A 13,906-nucleotide genomic window follows, 5' to 3' on the forward strand; every position below is an offset into this window, starting at 1 on the left:
AGTTGAGCTTGAGATTGCACCTCCACCTCTGGAGGAGGCGGTGGCGGTGGTGGAGCCTGGCCTTGCATCCCTGCTACTAGTTGGGCCATCGTCGCTGCCGCTTGTTGAATGACCTGCGCCGCCGCTTGGAAGTCCGTGGCTTGGATAGGAGCAGCATTCACTAGGAAGGGAGCGCGGCCCCCATCGTGGTTGTTGTTGAGTTGGCTACGAAGATCACCCTCGCGGCGATCTCCCACACGATTACTGTTGAGCTGCTCACGAAGATCACCCGAGGCGTGACCATTGTTCACTTGATGAGAACTATGAGAGCTGTTGGATCCAGATCGCGCCATTGATAGCAATGAGATGAGCTAGGTGTTTGTGATGTGTGAAGTTTGCCTGAGATCTGATCTCAGCTCTCAATGAAAGCACCAATGACAGTAAATATGTTACCGGTCTATATTTGAGTATTATTGAAGTATGATAGTACAATGAGTAGTCAATACAGTAGACAAGTGAGCAACAACGGTTTTGGTACCGCAACGTAGATCTGTGTATTAGTGAGAGTGAGTGAGTACAGTATGTTAGTGTCGTGTATCATCAACGAAGTGTCCCCCCATTCTCTAACGAGGCTCCTCTTTTATATCCTCAAGTGCCAACGACTCTTTGCCAGTAAGTAACGGATGTGTAATGCTATACTAAGTGCTGCTAATGATGATAAGGAGTAACTCATCTTCAATTTCCTCTTCAATGTGTCATCTTTGCGTAACGGGTGACCGCTTGTTGCCTTCGGGTCAGTGCTGATGATTCGGGTCGGGTGCTGCATGCCCAATTATCCTGTCATATGAAAATAATGGAATGTAAATGAAGTAGAGGAGGATTACCAAACTTGAATCTCCGAGCGGAGTACGAGCTGACGTACTCTTGTACACACCCTCGTACGTCCGCAACTTTCGCGACGAATTCCCCTCCACGAGCGTGGATTGGGTTGTGAGACTTTCTTATTTCTGTCAACGACTTGTCCACGTTCGTGGGCAGCTTCGTGGATGGGTATCTCCACTACACTTCGCCCGGGATGCTCCGTTTTAAGTCCATATGTCATCCTTTAAGCTCCAAACCTGCATAGACACTCAAATGTGCCTCTTTTGAGGGTTTTGCAACACATTAGCACATTTCTAAGCATTTCCAACATTAATCAACCACAAAGGATCACAATTAAGCACAATACAACCCCTTAATGACCCATAAAAGGATTTATCTTTAGCAGTTATCATTGGCCTAGCCGAAGAAGTCAGGCGAGAAATAGTGAAAGTCTTGTAGAAACATCGAGTAGTCTTTGCATGGGGACCCGAAGATATGCCAGGAGTAGACCAAGCCATTATTTCGCATAGGTTGGCAGTTGATCCGGACCACAAGCCGGTAGTACAGAAGAAGAGGATATCTCTACTGATCGAAGGGAATTCGTTAAGACTGAGGTGGAAACATTGTTGGCAGCTGGGCATATACGTGAGGTAAAATATCCCATGTAGTTGGCTAACGTAGTCCTAGTCCCAAAACCGCCCGCTTGGCTTATGTGTGTAGATTCTACAAACCTGAATAAGGCCTATCCAAAGGATCCATTCCCACTGCCACGAATTGATCAACTCATGGACGAGACTGGCGATTGTGCTTTGTTGAGTTTTATGGATGCCTTTCGGGGTTACCACCAGATATTCATGCATCACTCGAACGAAGAGAAAATTGTGTTCATTACTTCAAACGAGGTATATTGCTATCGAGTCATGACCTTTGGCTTGAAGAATGCGGGGGCCACTTATACTCGGATAGTCGCTCGGTTATTTTGAGACCTATTGGGAAAATCAATGGCGACTTATGTCGATTATATGCTTGTTAGAAGTAAAGAAGACGAAGATCATGCAGCAGACCTGTCGACGACGTTCCGAGTAATGGAAAAGGTATAATTTAAGGTTGAATCCTAAAAACTGCGCTTTCGTTGTGCAAGGAGGAAAATTCCTAAGGTATATGGTGACGTGAAAAGGGATTGAGTCGAACCCTGAAAAGGTGAAAGCCATCGTAGACATGCAGCCACCCGAAACATTGAAATAATTACAGTGATTAACAGGACGACTTGCCACACTCAGTTGGTTCTTATCTAAATCCGTAGATAGAGCATTGCCCTTCTTTGAGGCCGTGAAAAAAAGGGAGGGGTTCTAATGGATCGAAGAGTGCCCGCATGCGTTTGAGGAGTTGAAGAAATATTTTCTCACCCCACCCCTACTTTCAACACCAAAGGATGGAGAAGGCCTTTACCTATACTTGGCCGCCTCGCAAAAGGCAGTCAGCTCTGTGTTGATAAGGGAAGACAACCGAATCCAGCACTCAGTTTATTATGTAAGCCGCGCGCTGAAAGCTTCTGAGGTTCGCTACACACCCTTGGAAAAGGTTGTGTATACTCTACTGATTACGGCTCGAAAATTTGTTCCCTATTTCCAGGTTCACCCCATTAAGGTTCTAACTGATCAACCCTTGTCGGCTGTGTTGTGAAACCCGAATACCTCCGACCGATTGGTCAAGTGGGTCGTGGAGCTTACGCAATACGGAATTGAATATCACCCTTGCCCGTATATCAAAGGATAGGAAACTTCATTGTAGAATACACAGCTTAAAGTGCCGAAAGACCCCAAGTACTCTTGAAGAAGGGGATTGGTGGGAAATACATGCAGAATGTGTGATAAGTCAACAGCATTGTGGTGTTCAATCATGCATGGTCATGTTGACAACGCTTGAAGGTTTTCGATTATATTACGCCCAGGAATATGGGTTCAAGGCCTCAAATAATGAAGCTGAGTATGAGGCTGTGCTAGGGGGACTTCGCTTGGCCAAAGCGTTGCAAGTCTGCAGAGTCCGCATCAAGACTGATTCTCGGCTGGTGGTAAGACAGGTCACGGGGATATGTGAAGCTAAAAATGAAAGGTTCCATCAGTATAAGGAAGTTACTAAGGGACTCTTGAGAGAATTGGAGGCGTATATGTTGGAGTATGTGCCGAGGGCTGATTATTTGAAGTTTAGTGTGAGATGAAAAGTGTAAACGGAGATGGAATCTCCAAGTGTCGTTCTCTAAGGATGACAAATTGGAGTCAATCGAATACAATACTTTCTGAGGGACAATTCAACAAGAGATAGCTAGGTGCAAGGAGGTAAATGAAAGCATTTGAAATCAAGAAAGAATGAAAGTAAATAAAGGTATGTACAAAGCAATTAAAAGGATGGAGTTGGATACAATCGCTAGGTCTTATGCATGACTTGGGCTAAGGTAGATGGAATAGGGTGCAAACAATGTCTAACTTAAAGAAGTTCAAGGCACAAACACCAAACTACGTCATCGAACATGTTGTCTACTACTTCTTCCGAGCCTAGTCCTTTCGAACTTAGGGCAGGAATGTGGATGGGCAAGACTACATGAAGGCACGATTTCTCGCTACAACCACTCTCTCAACCTCCTTACTTATTTACCGGTCAGTAAGCAAGGATCTCTTCATCAACATCATCCACACATAAGCATTGAAACACAATTTGCAAGCAATTCCTCTATTTGTCAATTTCAAGTTCAATCATGCATAGTCACTAGTTAATGGAGTCCAACTTCTAGAGGAAATTAGCCATTACTTATAGCAAAATTGAAATACACAAAGCAAGGTAAACGAATTTGCAAAAGGAGAATTGAAACTAGAAATTGCAATGAAGAGTAAATTGTTACCAAATATTGAAATCAACTTGAAGTATTCCACTAAACAATCGTGGATCTTGCCTCTCCTCCTTAAGAGAAAACCTAGCTAATCTTCTTGAAAGTTGGGAATTGATTGAATCCCGCCACTGCCCCTCTTTTATAAGTGCACTGAGGTTTGAACCCATAACCTCCCATTTAGGAGAGGTCACTTCATGCCGCTTGACCACAAGATCTTTGGCATGTTGATCACTTAATTTATGCATAATTTAGTAATGATAACATTGGTCTTATTTAAGACATAAGGAATAAGGTTCTTTCGGATTCTACCTTATTATTAGGAAAGTATTACTTTTACTCCCTCTCACAAAATGTTGATGTTGATATTTTCATTGGAACCCACATGATGAAGATAACTAATCATTAATTGCCACATTAGGGAGTAAAACTGTAAAAGTGAAGGAGTAGAAATATGAAGTACATGTAGTAGAACTCTTATTATTATTGTCTGAATTCTTATTAACTATGATGCATAGAAGGGAGTGGACGATATGTCAGGCCTGTAACCGCCATGATTCAGTTAGTAAAGTTTGATGAGGTTGTGACTTCTACATTTTCATATTAAGTGAGCTCAAATTAAGGATTGAAAAATGTAAAGTCATGCTTATATGAATCAAGTGAGAGATTGTTAGAAATAATTTATTCCTAACGTTGATTCATATAATAAAGGTGTTACGCTTATATGAATCAAGTGGGAGATTGTTATAAATAATTTCTTCTAATATTGATTCATATGATAAAGACTGTAATTCCATAAAGTACTCACGATGATGATTAGTGATGTATAAAGGCGTAATTACTTCTGAAATTTCCTCCCTCTTATTATGTTAAAATATAAGGGTTAAAAGATGTATGTTAGAAAATGTTATGGGTAACCCAATGCGGTGACTCAAGTAAGTTTAATCTTTATTTTGTTTTAATTAAAAATCCATGATCATGAACATTGTTTAATTGATTGATTTGATTTACATGTGATAGAATGTTAATTGTGGTTCTGCATTCAAACAAAGGGTGTGATTAACATTTTGATTTTTTGAGTGCATTAGTAATCTGTTATTTGTGCATGTCTCACTCATTTGATTTTTTTTTTTTTGATAAAGAGAAGAGGGGGATACCCAGAAGAAAACGCGAAAATTACGAGATGTCACCCGCCCTACTGACGGGGATTCTCCTAAGGAAACTAGCACCACACTGATCTTCCTGCAAAATATCTCTCAACTCCGAGGGAGCTTCCACCATCTCCAAAAGAGTTCTCTGTTTGGTGAGCGCTTGACGTGCTAAAGCATCGGCGACTCTATTTTGCTCTCTGTAAACGTGACAGAACTCCACCGTCGTGAAAGTTTTTCTCATCTCAATACAGCGTCGCAAAATGTTATTGGAAATACCCAAGCAAGTCCTCTTTCCTTGCAGCTGCTCAATCGTAGTCAAGGAATCACACTCGACAATGAGATTATGAACCCTCATGCAAGCAGCCAGACAAAGCCCTTGGAACACACCCCAGGCCTCTGCCTCTCCAATGGAGCAGCAGCCAATATTATTCATGAAGCCGCCTTTCCATGTTCCCGTAGTATCACGTAGGACCCCGCCACAGCTCGCGCTACCATCTACCGTGGAGACGCTCCCGTCCACGTTAATTTTCATCCAATCCGAATCCGGCTTCTTCCAAGCGATGATAGTTTCCACTGAACTTTGCGCAAAACCACCAGGGCTACCCGTCGCTGCAAACGCGTTGATTATCTCCACCTCCTACCACCGAATCCATTGAATCTTCTAGTCAATAGTGATGATGCGACCGTTAAAGACGTTGTCATTTCGCCACTTCCAAATCTACCAAAGCCTTATAGCGAACCTAGCAGGCCAATTGACACCGAAGCCCGATCTCTGGTCCCCTTCTAGATTAGTCAGCAACCAATCGTTCCAATCCAAGGTATGGAGTTTGGAGCGGACCCGGCTGCTACAAGCTGCATCCCAGATGCCTTTGGACTCGCTACAGGAACGAAATAAATGATCGCAATCCTCCTGAACCCCTGCATAGCAAACACACCAATCGTTAGTTGTGAGATGACGTCTACGACGTTCAACATTAGTTAAGATTTTCCCATGCAAAAGCAACCAAATAAAAATACAAATCCTGTTGGGGACTTTAAAATCCCAGATCCTTTTCCACTTGGACTGGGTGACATCCTGGTCTGAATCCGAAATAGCGGCATAGGCCGAACGCACTGAAAATCTGCCATTATCTTCCAGCGCCCAGGCGCAGATGTCGGATTCACGTTCCTCATCAGCAAGCATGATACTGACCATCTTCTTCAGTACGTCCATTGGAAGAAGATCCTGCACACGCTCCCACATCCATCCGCGTCCCTCTTCCCAGTACTCAGCGACATTTGCATAAAGCTCAGGCAAGCTTAAAGGGACTTTGATGAACTGATAAAGCGGTTTGCGACCAATCCACTTATCCAACCAAAACCGCGTACTCCTTCCATTCCTAACCAGTCTGACCCTACCATCTTCGATAATGGGGAAAGCTTCCATAATGCCTTTCCATGCATGTGACACATTCCTAGGAACGTGACACTCCGCCAACCTTTCACTACAAGTCTTATACTTTGTCAGCAAAGTTCGGGCCCACAAACTATCCTTCTCCTGGATGAGACGCCACCCAAGCTTGGCCATGCATGCCCGGTTCATAACTTGCAACCGTCGAATACCCATACCCCCTGCAGCCTTATCCCTCGTAACCGTATCCCAGTTGACAAGATTAATCTTTCTAGTAGTGTTTGGGCCCTGATTACCCCAAATAAACTGTATGGTTTTCTTCTCTATTGCCATACACACACCTTTTGGTAAGACTGCCGTTTGCATGGTATAGGTAGGAATAGCATTTAAGACCGCTTTGGCAAGAGTAACCCTACCCGCCATTGACAACATTTTCGTTCTCCATCCCTCGAGCCTCCCAGTGACCCGGTCTAGGAGAGCATTGAAGCTTTGGCATGTAACCCGACCATGAATGGACGGAACACCAAGATACCTGCCTAAGTTATTAGTTCTTGTAACTTCAAGACGCTCCGCGATGTCCGCAGCAACGCGAGGATCCGTATTTTTGGAGAAAAAAACCTGGGACTTATCATAGCTGATCTTCTGCCCGGAGGCCGCACAAAAACGCTCCAGACAGAGACGAATATGTTCCACTTGGTCGGCCGTAGCTTCAGTAAAAAGGACCATATCATCCGCAAAACAAAGATGGGATATAATGGGACCGTTGGAGTCCATTCGAACACCTTTCCAATCGCCAGAACTCACTTTATGAGAAATCATTTGACTAAGTTTATCCATGCAGAGGACAAAAATTGCAGGAGATATCGCATCCCCTTGCCTTATTCCTCTCTGCGGTCTGAAAGACTGTAACCGCTCTCCATTCCAAATAATGGACATGCAGGGAGTTCGAATGCAATGCATAATCAACCGGATCCATTGGTCGCTAAACCAGCATCCCTAAAGACCATTTCGATAAAGTCCCAAGACAGCCTGTCGTACGCTTTTTCCAAATCAAGCTTGATTGCCATGTAACTTGTTTTACCTTTTTTTGTGTGCATGGTGTGCATAATTTCTTGATAAACAAGAATATTGTCGGAAATCTGCCTTACTGGCACAAAAGAACTCTAAAAAGGCCCCACCAGTTTGGGAAGCACTGCTTTTAGTCTATTAGTAATAGTCTTGGTAATAAGTTTATAACTTACATTGTAGAGACTAATAGGCCTGAATTGCTTAATAGTCTCCGGCGAATTAACCTTTGGAATGAGAACCAAGAGGTTGTCGTTCACACCATCTGGGAGAACACCCGTGTTTAGAGCATCTTTGAGAAGATTGTAGAGGCTGTGACCGACAACCCCCCACATGCGCTAATAGAACGCCGCATGGAAGCCATCGGGCCCAGGGGCCTTAAACGGTGCCATGCTCGTAAGAGCATTGTGAACTTCTGCCATAGAAACATCTTTGTTAAAATCACTCCACTCCTCCGGTATAAGACGTGGGTAGGCGCCATCTAAACGGTGATATGGATAAACACTCGCCTCCGCAGCGAACAAAGTCATATAGAAGTTGCGGACATGGTCCTTAAGATTATTCCCATCCATAATCCAGTCCCCTGTTCCATCGCGCAAGCTCGCGATCGAATTTTGGGAATTCTGGATAGTAGTCACAGCATGATAATAAGCAGTGTTCCGGTCTCCGGAAACAATCCACTCCTCCCGGGATCGTTGGAACCAAAGGAGTTCCTCCTGGTAGAGGACCTCATGATATTTCTCCGCCAACTTTTTCTCCAGTTCCGAAAGACCAGCGTGAAAACCAGAGGCAATACGACGTTGCACCCCATGCAAACGTGCTAGCAAGGACCTTTTCCGACGAAGAATGTTGCCGAAAATGTCTCTGTTCCAGCGATCTAAAGTAGCCGTCATCCTGGTGATGTTGTAATGGAGAGAGCAATTTCTCCGCCACGTGTTCTCCACCACTTCAGAAAAACCTTTGTCGGTAAACCATGTCGCTTGAAACTTAAAGGAAGGTCTGACCCGGTTAGAAATCACGTCCTCCCTCCGAATCAAAATAGGAGCATGGTCGGACGAAATTCTCGGGAGATGAACGACACTAGCATTGGGAAAACGTTGGCGCCATTCAATATTACACAGAGCCCTATCCAAACGGGCACCCTTAGCAGTCACAGAAGAATTCCCTTTAATCCAAGTCAGCCTCGGTCCACTAAACCCCAAATCAATAAGACCTTCATCATGAATCCAGCTCACAAAATCCGAGCTTCGTTGCACAGTCAACGAGCTATAATTCGAAGTTTCCTCTTGGCAAACAACCGCATTGAAATCAACCGCCAACATCCAAGGCCCTGCGAAACCCAACTTAGAAAGAGAAAGCTCCGCCCAAAGCCTCCTACGTAAATGGTGCGAAGGACTACCATAAACAACCGAGTAGAACCACGGCTCCTGTCCCTCCTCCGTAACCTATAGCAAAACAAATTGAGGGTGAGTAAACTCCACCGAGACATGAACAGAATTATTCCAAAAGACCCATATGCCGCCACTAAAGCCAACGGCCTCTACCCGGACCTAGTCCGAGAAACCCAGTTTCGTGCAGATGACGTTGGCTTGAGAACTCGAAACTTTCAGTTCCACGAGACCCAGTAAGACAGGCTTATGGGTTTGAATAAGATTCTTAAGGACATGGATGAATTCACGACAACCCGCGCCTTGACAATTCCAGGTAATGTAATTCATAAACAAACACAAACAAAGGAGACCAAGCACAAAACACGGGAAAACAAAAAAAAAAATCAAACGCCAACGGGAGGGCCACCCAGCCCTGCCTCCGCCAACGAAGTCGCCTGCTGCTCCTCAATTTCCATCACCACATCCCCCTCGTCATCATGCCGCACTGGAGGGTCACCATGGTGCTCCGGGATTAGCGTCATAGAATCTACAGGAATTTCCTTTGGAGTTCTCTCGGTGGAAACTCTGGTCGAACTAACAACCTTCCCTCCCTATTCACCCCGAATGACAACGTGTTCATCTTCTTCAGCCGCACGACGGGCCATCGAACTCGATGGTGTGCTATCTGGAGTACTCTCCTTCACGGCTGGTTGCGCTAAATCCCCACTCGAGTTATCGTTTGCTATTTGCTTCTCACTAACTATGACATTAGCCCTCCTTGGCCTTCCTCTGTTTTCAGCCTATGGTGAGATTTGGCTGCCCGAGTGCTCTTCATTACCTACAGCAGCATCAGCTCGTAGCTCCTCCTCAGCATGATCAGCGGAACCATTGTCATTCCCCAGGGGAGCAAACCGTGAACCACCAGCACGCAAACCTCCGTCAGTACTCCCGAGTTGTCTTGTTGACCCTCCCGCCGCAACTTGTCGACCTTGCCCCGCCGGTTTCCCATTCTGTCGCCTCTCCCTTCTTTGGGCTATCATCCAAGGGCCATAGGGTCTAGCAGTAATACCCCCGGTCCCCATTGTAGTCGGAGCACGCGCTGACTGTTGACCCATCAAATCCCGCCCCTGTTCGTTTCCCTCATGATCAGCCTCTTCTGGATCCTTTTGTGGCACCGTAGGACAACAGTCTTGCCTATGCCCGTAAAGTCCGCATGAGAAACAGACCAAGTGCATCCCCTCATAAGCAACAAGCCAAACCTTCTCTTCTAGGGTGAATCGAGATATGAGCGGTTGTGTGATATCCACTTCCACACACATCCTCGCAAATTTTCACTCATTTGATATTTGGAGACTTACTATTAATTTCCTTCCGCACTTTTGACTTTGTATTGTGTTTAGACTTTAAACATTAAAGTGATGAAGTTTTTTTAATTGTTTTTTATGTTAGTAGAATTTTAGTTCAATTTGAACTTGTGGTTTTGTGGATTGTTATATTTAGACTTTTCAAGTGTATTTCTTTATTTATGTTTTATTTGGAATTTTGTAAATTTTAGAATAGTGTGTTTTTGTTATGTTTTTCAGTAATCGATATAATCGACTAAAATCGATGGTTGATTTTTTTGTTGGTTATATCATTTACTTTAATTAGTTATGAAAATAAAAAAGTTTGGTAAGTTATTCAGTTGTCCTGGTTAGGACCAAATACCCAAATATTGAGAGCCTTGTGTGGTCACCTTGACTAGGGTCAACCTTGCTTGTGTCCTTATCAAAGGACAAAGATGCCACCAATGATTTAGTAGTTTTTTTTTTTTCTTTACCCTTTAATTTTGACAATGATGCGAAAAAAAAGTTAATTTTAAATCTAAATTTACAACAAAAAATAAATGAAATTAAAATACACATAAATTGACACATAGTGATGACATGAAGTTAATTTATTTTGTTGAATTCATATATTACTCTAAAATTTCTTTAGATTTAAAAAAATAAAGTTACAAGTTATTTCTGATGAATTTTGGCGAACTAGAGCCTAGTGGGAGATCAAAAATCAAAATTGAGCAGTTTTCAAAAAAAAAAAATGAGCAAGGCTTCACAAACGACCCCTGCTCTTGCGCTACACCAGATGACCTTAAGCCCAAGTCTAAAGGCTAAAACCCTCGCCTCTCAGTCAGAATACCGTGTTGAAGGAATCAAGACAGGATAGAGTTGATTTCGCAACAGCTATGGCTTGGCGTGGCTCGCTTTCCAGATCACTGCTCTCCACTGTCCGGACCTCCACCTCCCGCTCTTCTCCACCACTCGCTCGCCTCCGTCCGCCACCAATTACCGCCTCGCGTGCTCAATCCCGCCGCTTTTCCTTCACTGACCCCAGGTCCACTCACTCTTCTAATCTCTTATATTGAAGTAGAGCAGAATCTAACTTTTACATTTCGCGATTCATTTCTATGTTTTTTTATTTTTTATTTTTTTTTACCTTTGATTATCAGGACATTGGGAGGACTAGCGGCCGCGCAGTCATTGATGCCGCTGCATAGCATGGCGGCGGGATCTCGGTTGACGTCGCATTTGAAGGTTGACGTGCGTGCTTGTTGCGAGCTGTCTCACGGTACCTTTCGCCGTACTTGTCAGGATCGCTAGTAGTTTCTTTGTGAGTCTTATTCTGTTTTTAGGATAGGCAATGGATTCTATGTCAATATGCTGATTTTTTAAAATGGATACGGCTTTCTAACTATTGAAAAAATAATTCTGATTAACACTGCATAAATGGAACTATGGACTCTTTTCCTTCTGGGGTGGGGGTTGTGTAGTTGGATGTTTGGAGCTTTTGTATTTTGGTTGATAAGAAGGAATTGGGATCATTGGGATTGATAGGGTGGAGTGGAGAGGATGGGTGATGACAGCAGCGCTTTCAAACATCCAAAGGCGGACTGTGATGCTGCATTATAGGTTTCTGCTTTTGTTCTCTCTCTTGCTGGCATAATATACATGTGTTCTTTGCTATCAATGTCTAACCAATGGAATGGAAGATTACTTTTACAAATTTTTACTTTTTGCATGATCTATACAGCTGCCTCACATTTATTATATACCCATGCCAATTGCCATGGATCTCTATAAATTACGTATCTGTTTCAAGTCAATTAAGTACATGATTATTTTTACTAGCTTGATGAAATTCAAATAGGATCAAGTCCTCTGCATCTTGGCACATGGCAGGTCATGTGTTGAGATCTTGGATATTTTAGTAGCTCATTTCTATTTGCAAATTGCAAGCTGAGCACTCTGCATCTTACCCATTTAACTTTCACAAAAAGTGGGTGCACAGGTTGAGATGTTGTATATTTTTTTTTTTTTGCTCTGTCTGGGTAACAGCACTTAAGATAACAAATTAGAGGGACAATCTTATTGTTGTTGGAGTATGATAAAAGAAGCTTGAATGCCAAAACAATTCATTTTAACTCTCTCAAAGGTTCAAAATTTGCATATATGGTTAATTCTGTCTCAATTTTTATCTGACAGTTGCAATAGCTTACAACTTCCTTAGACAAGTATATTAGATGTGTGCTAGTTGAGAATGATAACAATCCTGCTAGCTTTGAACTTTTAAATAACTGTCTTTTGCAGTTGGGAGTAGTATCTAGTGTGATCGGACTGCTTAAGTCTCAGAATAAAAGTAGAGTGAAACGCACTTTGTTGACTGTGATCCATCTTTAAATGGATTTGAAGATCAGATTTTATTGTTAAAGATCCTAAAATAAAATTTTTCATACAAATTACTGATTAGAGGGGTAAAAAGGGAAAAATTGTGCATATTAACTACTGACCATGATGCTGAATTTCTTAGTTATTTTTAGTGTGACCTATTCTTACTGATAGAGAGTGAGGGTGTGTTTGGTTCGCACATGGGAATCGGAATGGGAATCAAATACTTGGTAATGGTAATGGATTTTGGTGAAAGTATTTTGCATGTTTGGTAGTAGGGTGGAATTGGAATGATTACCAATATTGCTTTTTGGTTATGTATGATCTTATAATGGAAATAAAGGTTTTAAAAATACAAGAACAAAAAATCAAGACAATTTATTCTAATATAAAGACATCCAAAGCACCAATATGAACAAAAATAAATAAAAACAAAAATCTAAAAGCACTAATCCAAACTTAAAAATCAAATTACCAATTAAGAGGGGGAATAATGGAATGAAATCCTTATTTTATTAGGGAATGGGTTTTCTAATTAAGGGGTAATCAAATCTCATAGTAGTGTTCTAGAAACCTGTCAACCAAACAATAACAATGACTTTGATTCTCATTCCCTAAACCTATGAACCAAACACACCCTGAGTATTTTCTCTATGGACTCGTGTGATCAATGAATTCTATATCTTCAAACTTGGACTTGCAATATGAAGAGTTGCCTGTATATGCTTTCTTGCAGTTACATTCAACATGCATTTGTATCCTTGCAGGTACTTGAGCAACTTTTCTTGTGGGGAAATGAGGTGCTAGAGCTTTGGGCTTGCCTTGCCCGTTGCTTACTACATCTTATTGGACTATGCTTTTGGATGCAGAAAATAATAGTACTACAACATATACTATGTTTCCAAGTAGAGACTAACATTCTTTCTCAGATCGTTGTCATTTTATGGATGAAGTTTGAGCTATGATTGTGGACAAATGCTTTTAGATCTATGGACATTCCTTCTTGACTTATAATCTGGAGTTATGCCCATAATGTTCCCAATTTGGATTTTACCCATTCAGCAGTTCTGGTGTCACATGTTGATGTTGAACATTAAGGGTTCATTTGATTTATGTCTTTATGTTGCTCCAAATTGTGGAGTTGCTTTCAACAGGACCCTGGAGTGCAATAAGTAATAGGCTTATTGAGTTCATGGAAATCTGGTTGAATCTCATACTGATATGCCTGTCTTTTACCTATTATGCGCTTGAATTGAAACATACCAAACTTATGCCCCATTTCTCTCATAAGTAGCAATTAAGAAGGTACATCCATCTACTTATTAATTAGCTGTTAGGAAAAAGACATGGTGCTGAACAGAAAAATTAAATTACACAAAATTATGACTTCTTGTTTTTTTTTTTTTTGTGACAAGGGAAATCTATATCTATTATTTGATGTTGTGTATTAAATAAATTATATTCGCAAATCACATTAAAAAAAAACTAAACTAATCTAAGAAAAT

At 42.1% G+C, this 13,906-nt stretch overlaps 2 protein-coding genes across 2 annotated transcripts; one reads left to right on the plus strand and one right to left on the minus strand.

Annotated features, from left to right (window-relative positions):
• Positions 1–7,665: 7,665 nt before the first annotated feature.
• Positions 7,666–10,016, minus strand: LOC116015963. Its single transcript, XM_031256130.1, has 3 exons — positions 9,540–10,016; positions 9,114–9,308; positions 7,666–8,772 (listed from the first exon to the last, which is right to left on the minus strand). Exons 1-3 carry the CDS (start codon positions 10,014–10,016, stop codon positions 7,666–7,668), a joined length of 1,779 nt encoding a protein of 592 aa, XP_031111990.1.
• An 818-nt stretch (positions 10,017–10,834) lies between these two features.
• LOC116015000 lies at positions 10,835–13,615 on the plus strand. The gene is made up of 3 exons (XM_031254986.1): positions 10,835–11,070; positions 11,186–11,304; positions 13,169–13,615. The coding sequence occupies exons 1-3, from the start codon at positions 10,922–10,924 to the stop codon at positions 13,174–13,176; spliced, it is 276 nt and encodes a 91-aa protein (XP_031110846.1). The 5' UTR covers positions 10,835–10,921; the 3' UTR covers positions 13,177–13,615.
• The last annotated feature ends 291 nt before the right edge of the window (positions 13,616–13,906 follow it).

The sequence above is a fragment of the Ipomoea triloba genome, chromosome 4, assembly GCF_003576645.1.
Source record: "Ipomoea triloba cultivar NCNSP0323 chromosome 4, ASM357664v1".
Classification (NCBI taxonomy): domain Eukaryota; kingdom Viridiplantae; phylum Streptophyta; class Magnoliopsida; order Solanales; family Convolvulaceae; genus Ipomoea; species Ipomoea triloba.

Excerpts from the sequence above, each read along its gene's own strand:
- LOC116015963 (XM_031256130.1), bottom strand. The coding sequence starts at position 10,016 with ATGTGTGTGGAAGTGGATATCACACAACCGCTCATATCTCGATTCACC. Across the intron at positions 9,309-9,539 it reads AGCTACGAGCTGATGCTGCT|GGAGGGAAGGTTGTTAGTTC; the intron begins GTAGGTAATGAA and ends CGGGGTGAATAG. Across the intron at positions 8,773-9,113 it reads CAGGGCTGGGTGGCCCTCCC|GTTACGGAGGAGGGACAGGA; the intron begins GTTGGCGTTTGA and ends GTTTTGCTATAG.
- LOC116015000 (XM_031254986.1), top strand. The coding sequence starts at position 10,922 with ATGGCTTGGCGTGGCTCGCTTTCCAGATCACTGCTCTCCACTGTCCGG. Across the intron at positions 11,071-11,185 it reads TTTTCCTTCACTGACCCCAG|GACATTGGGAGGACTAGCGG; the intron begins GTCCACTCACTC and ends TTTGATTATCAG.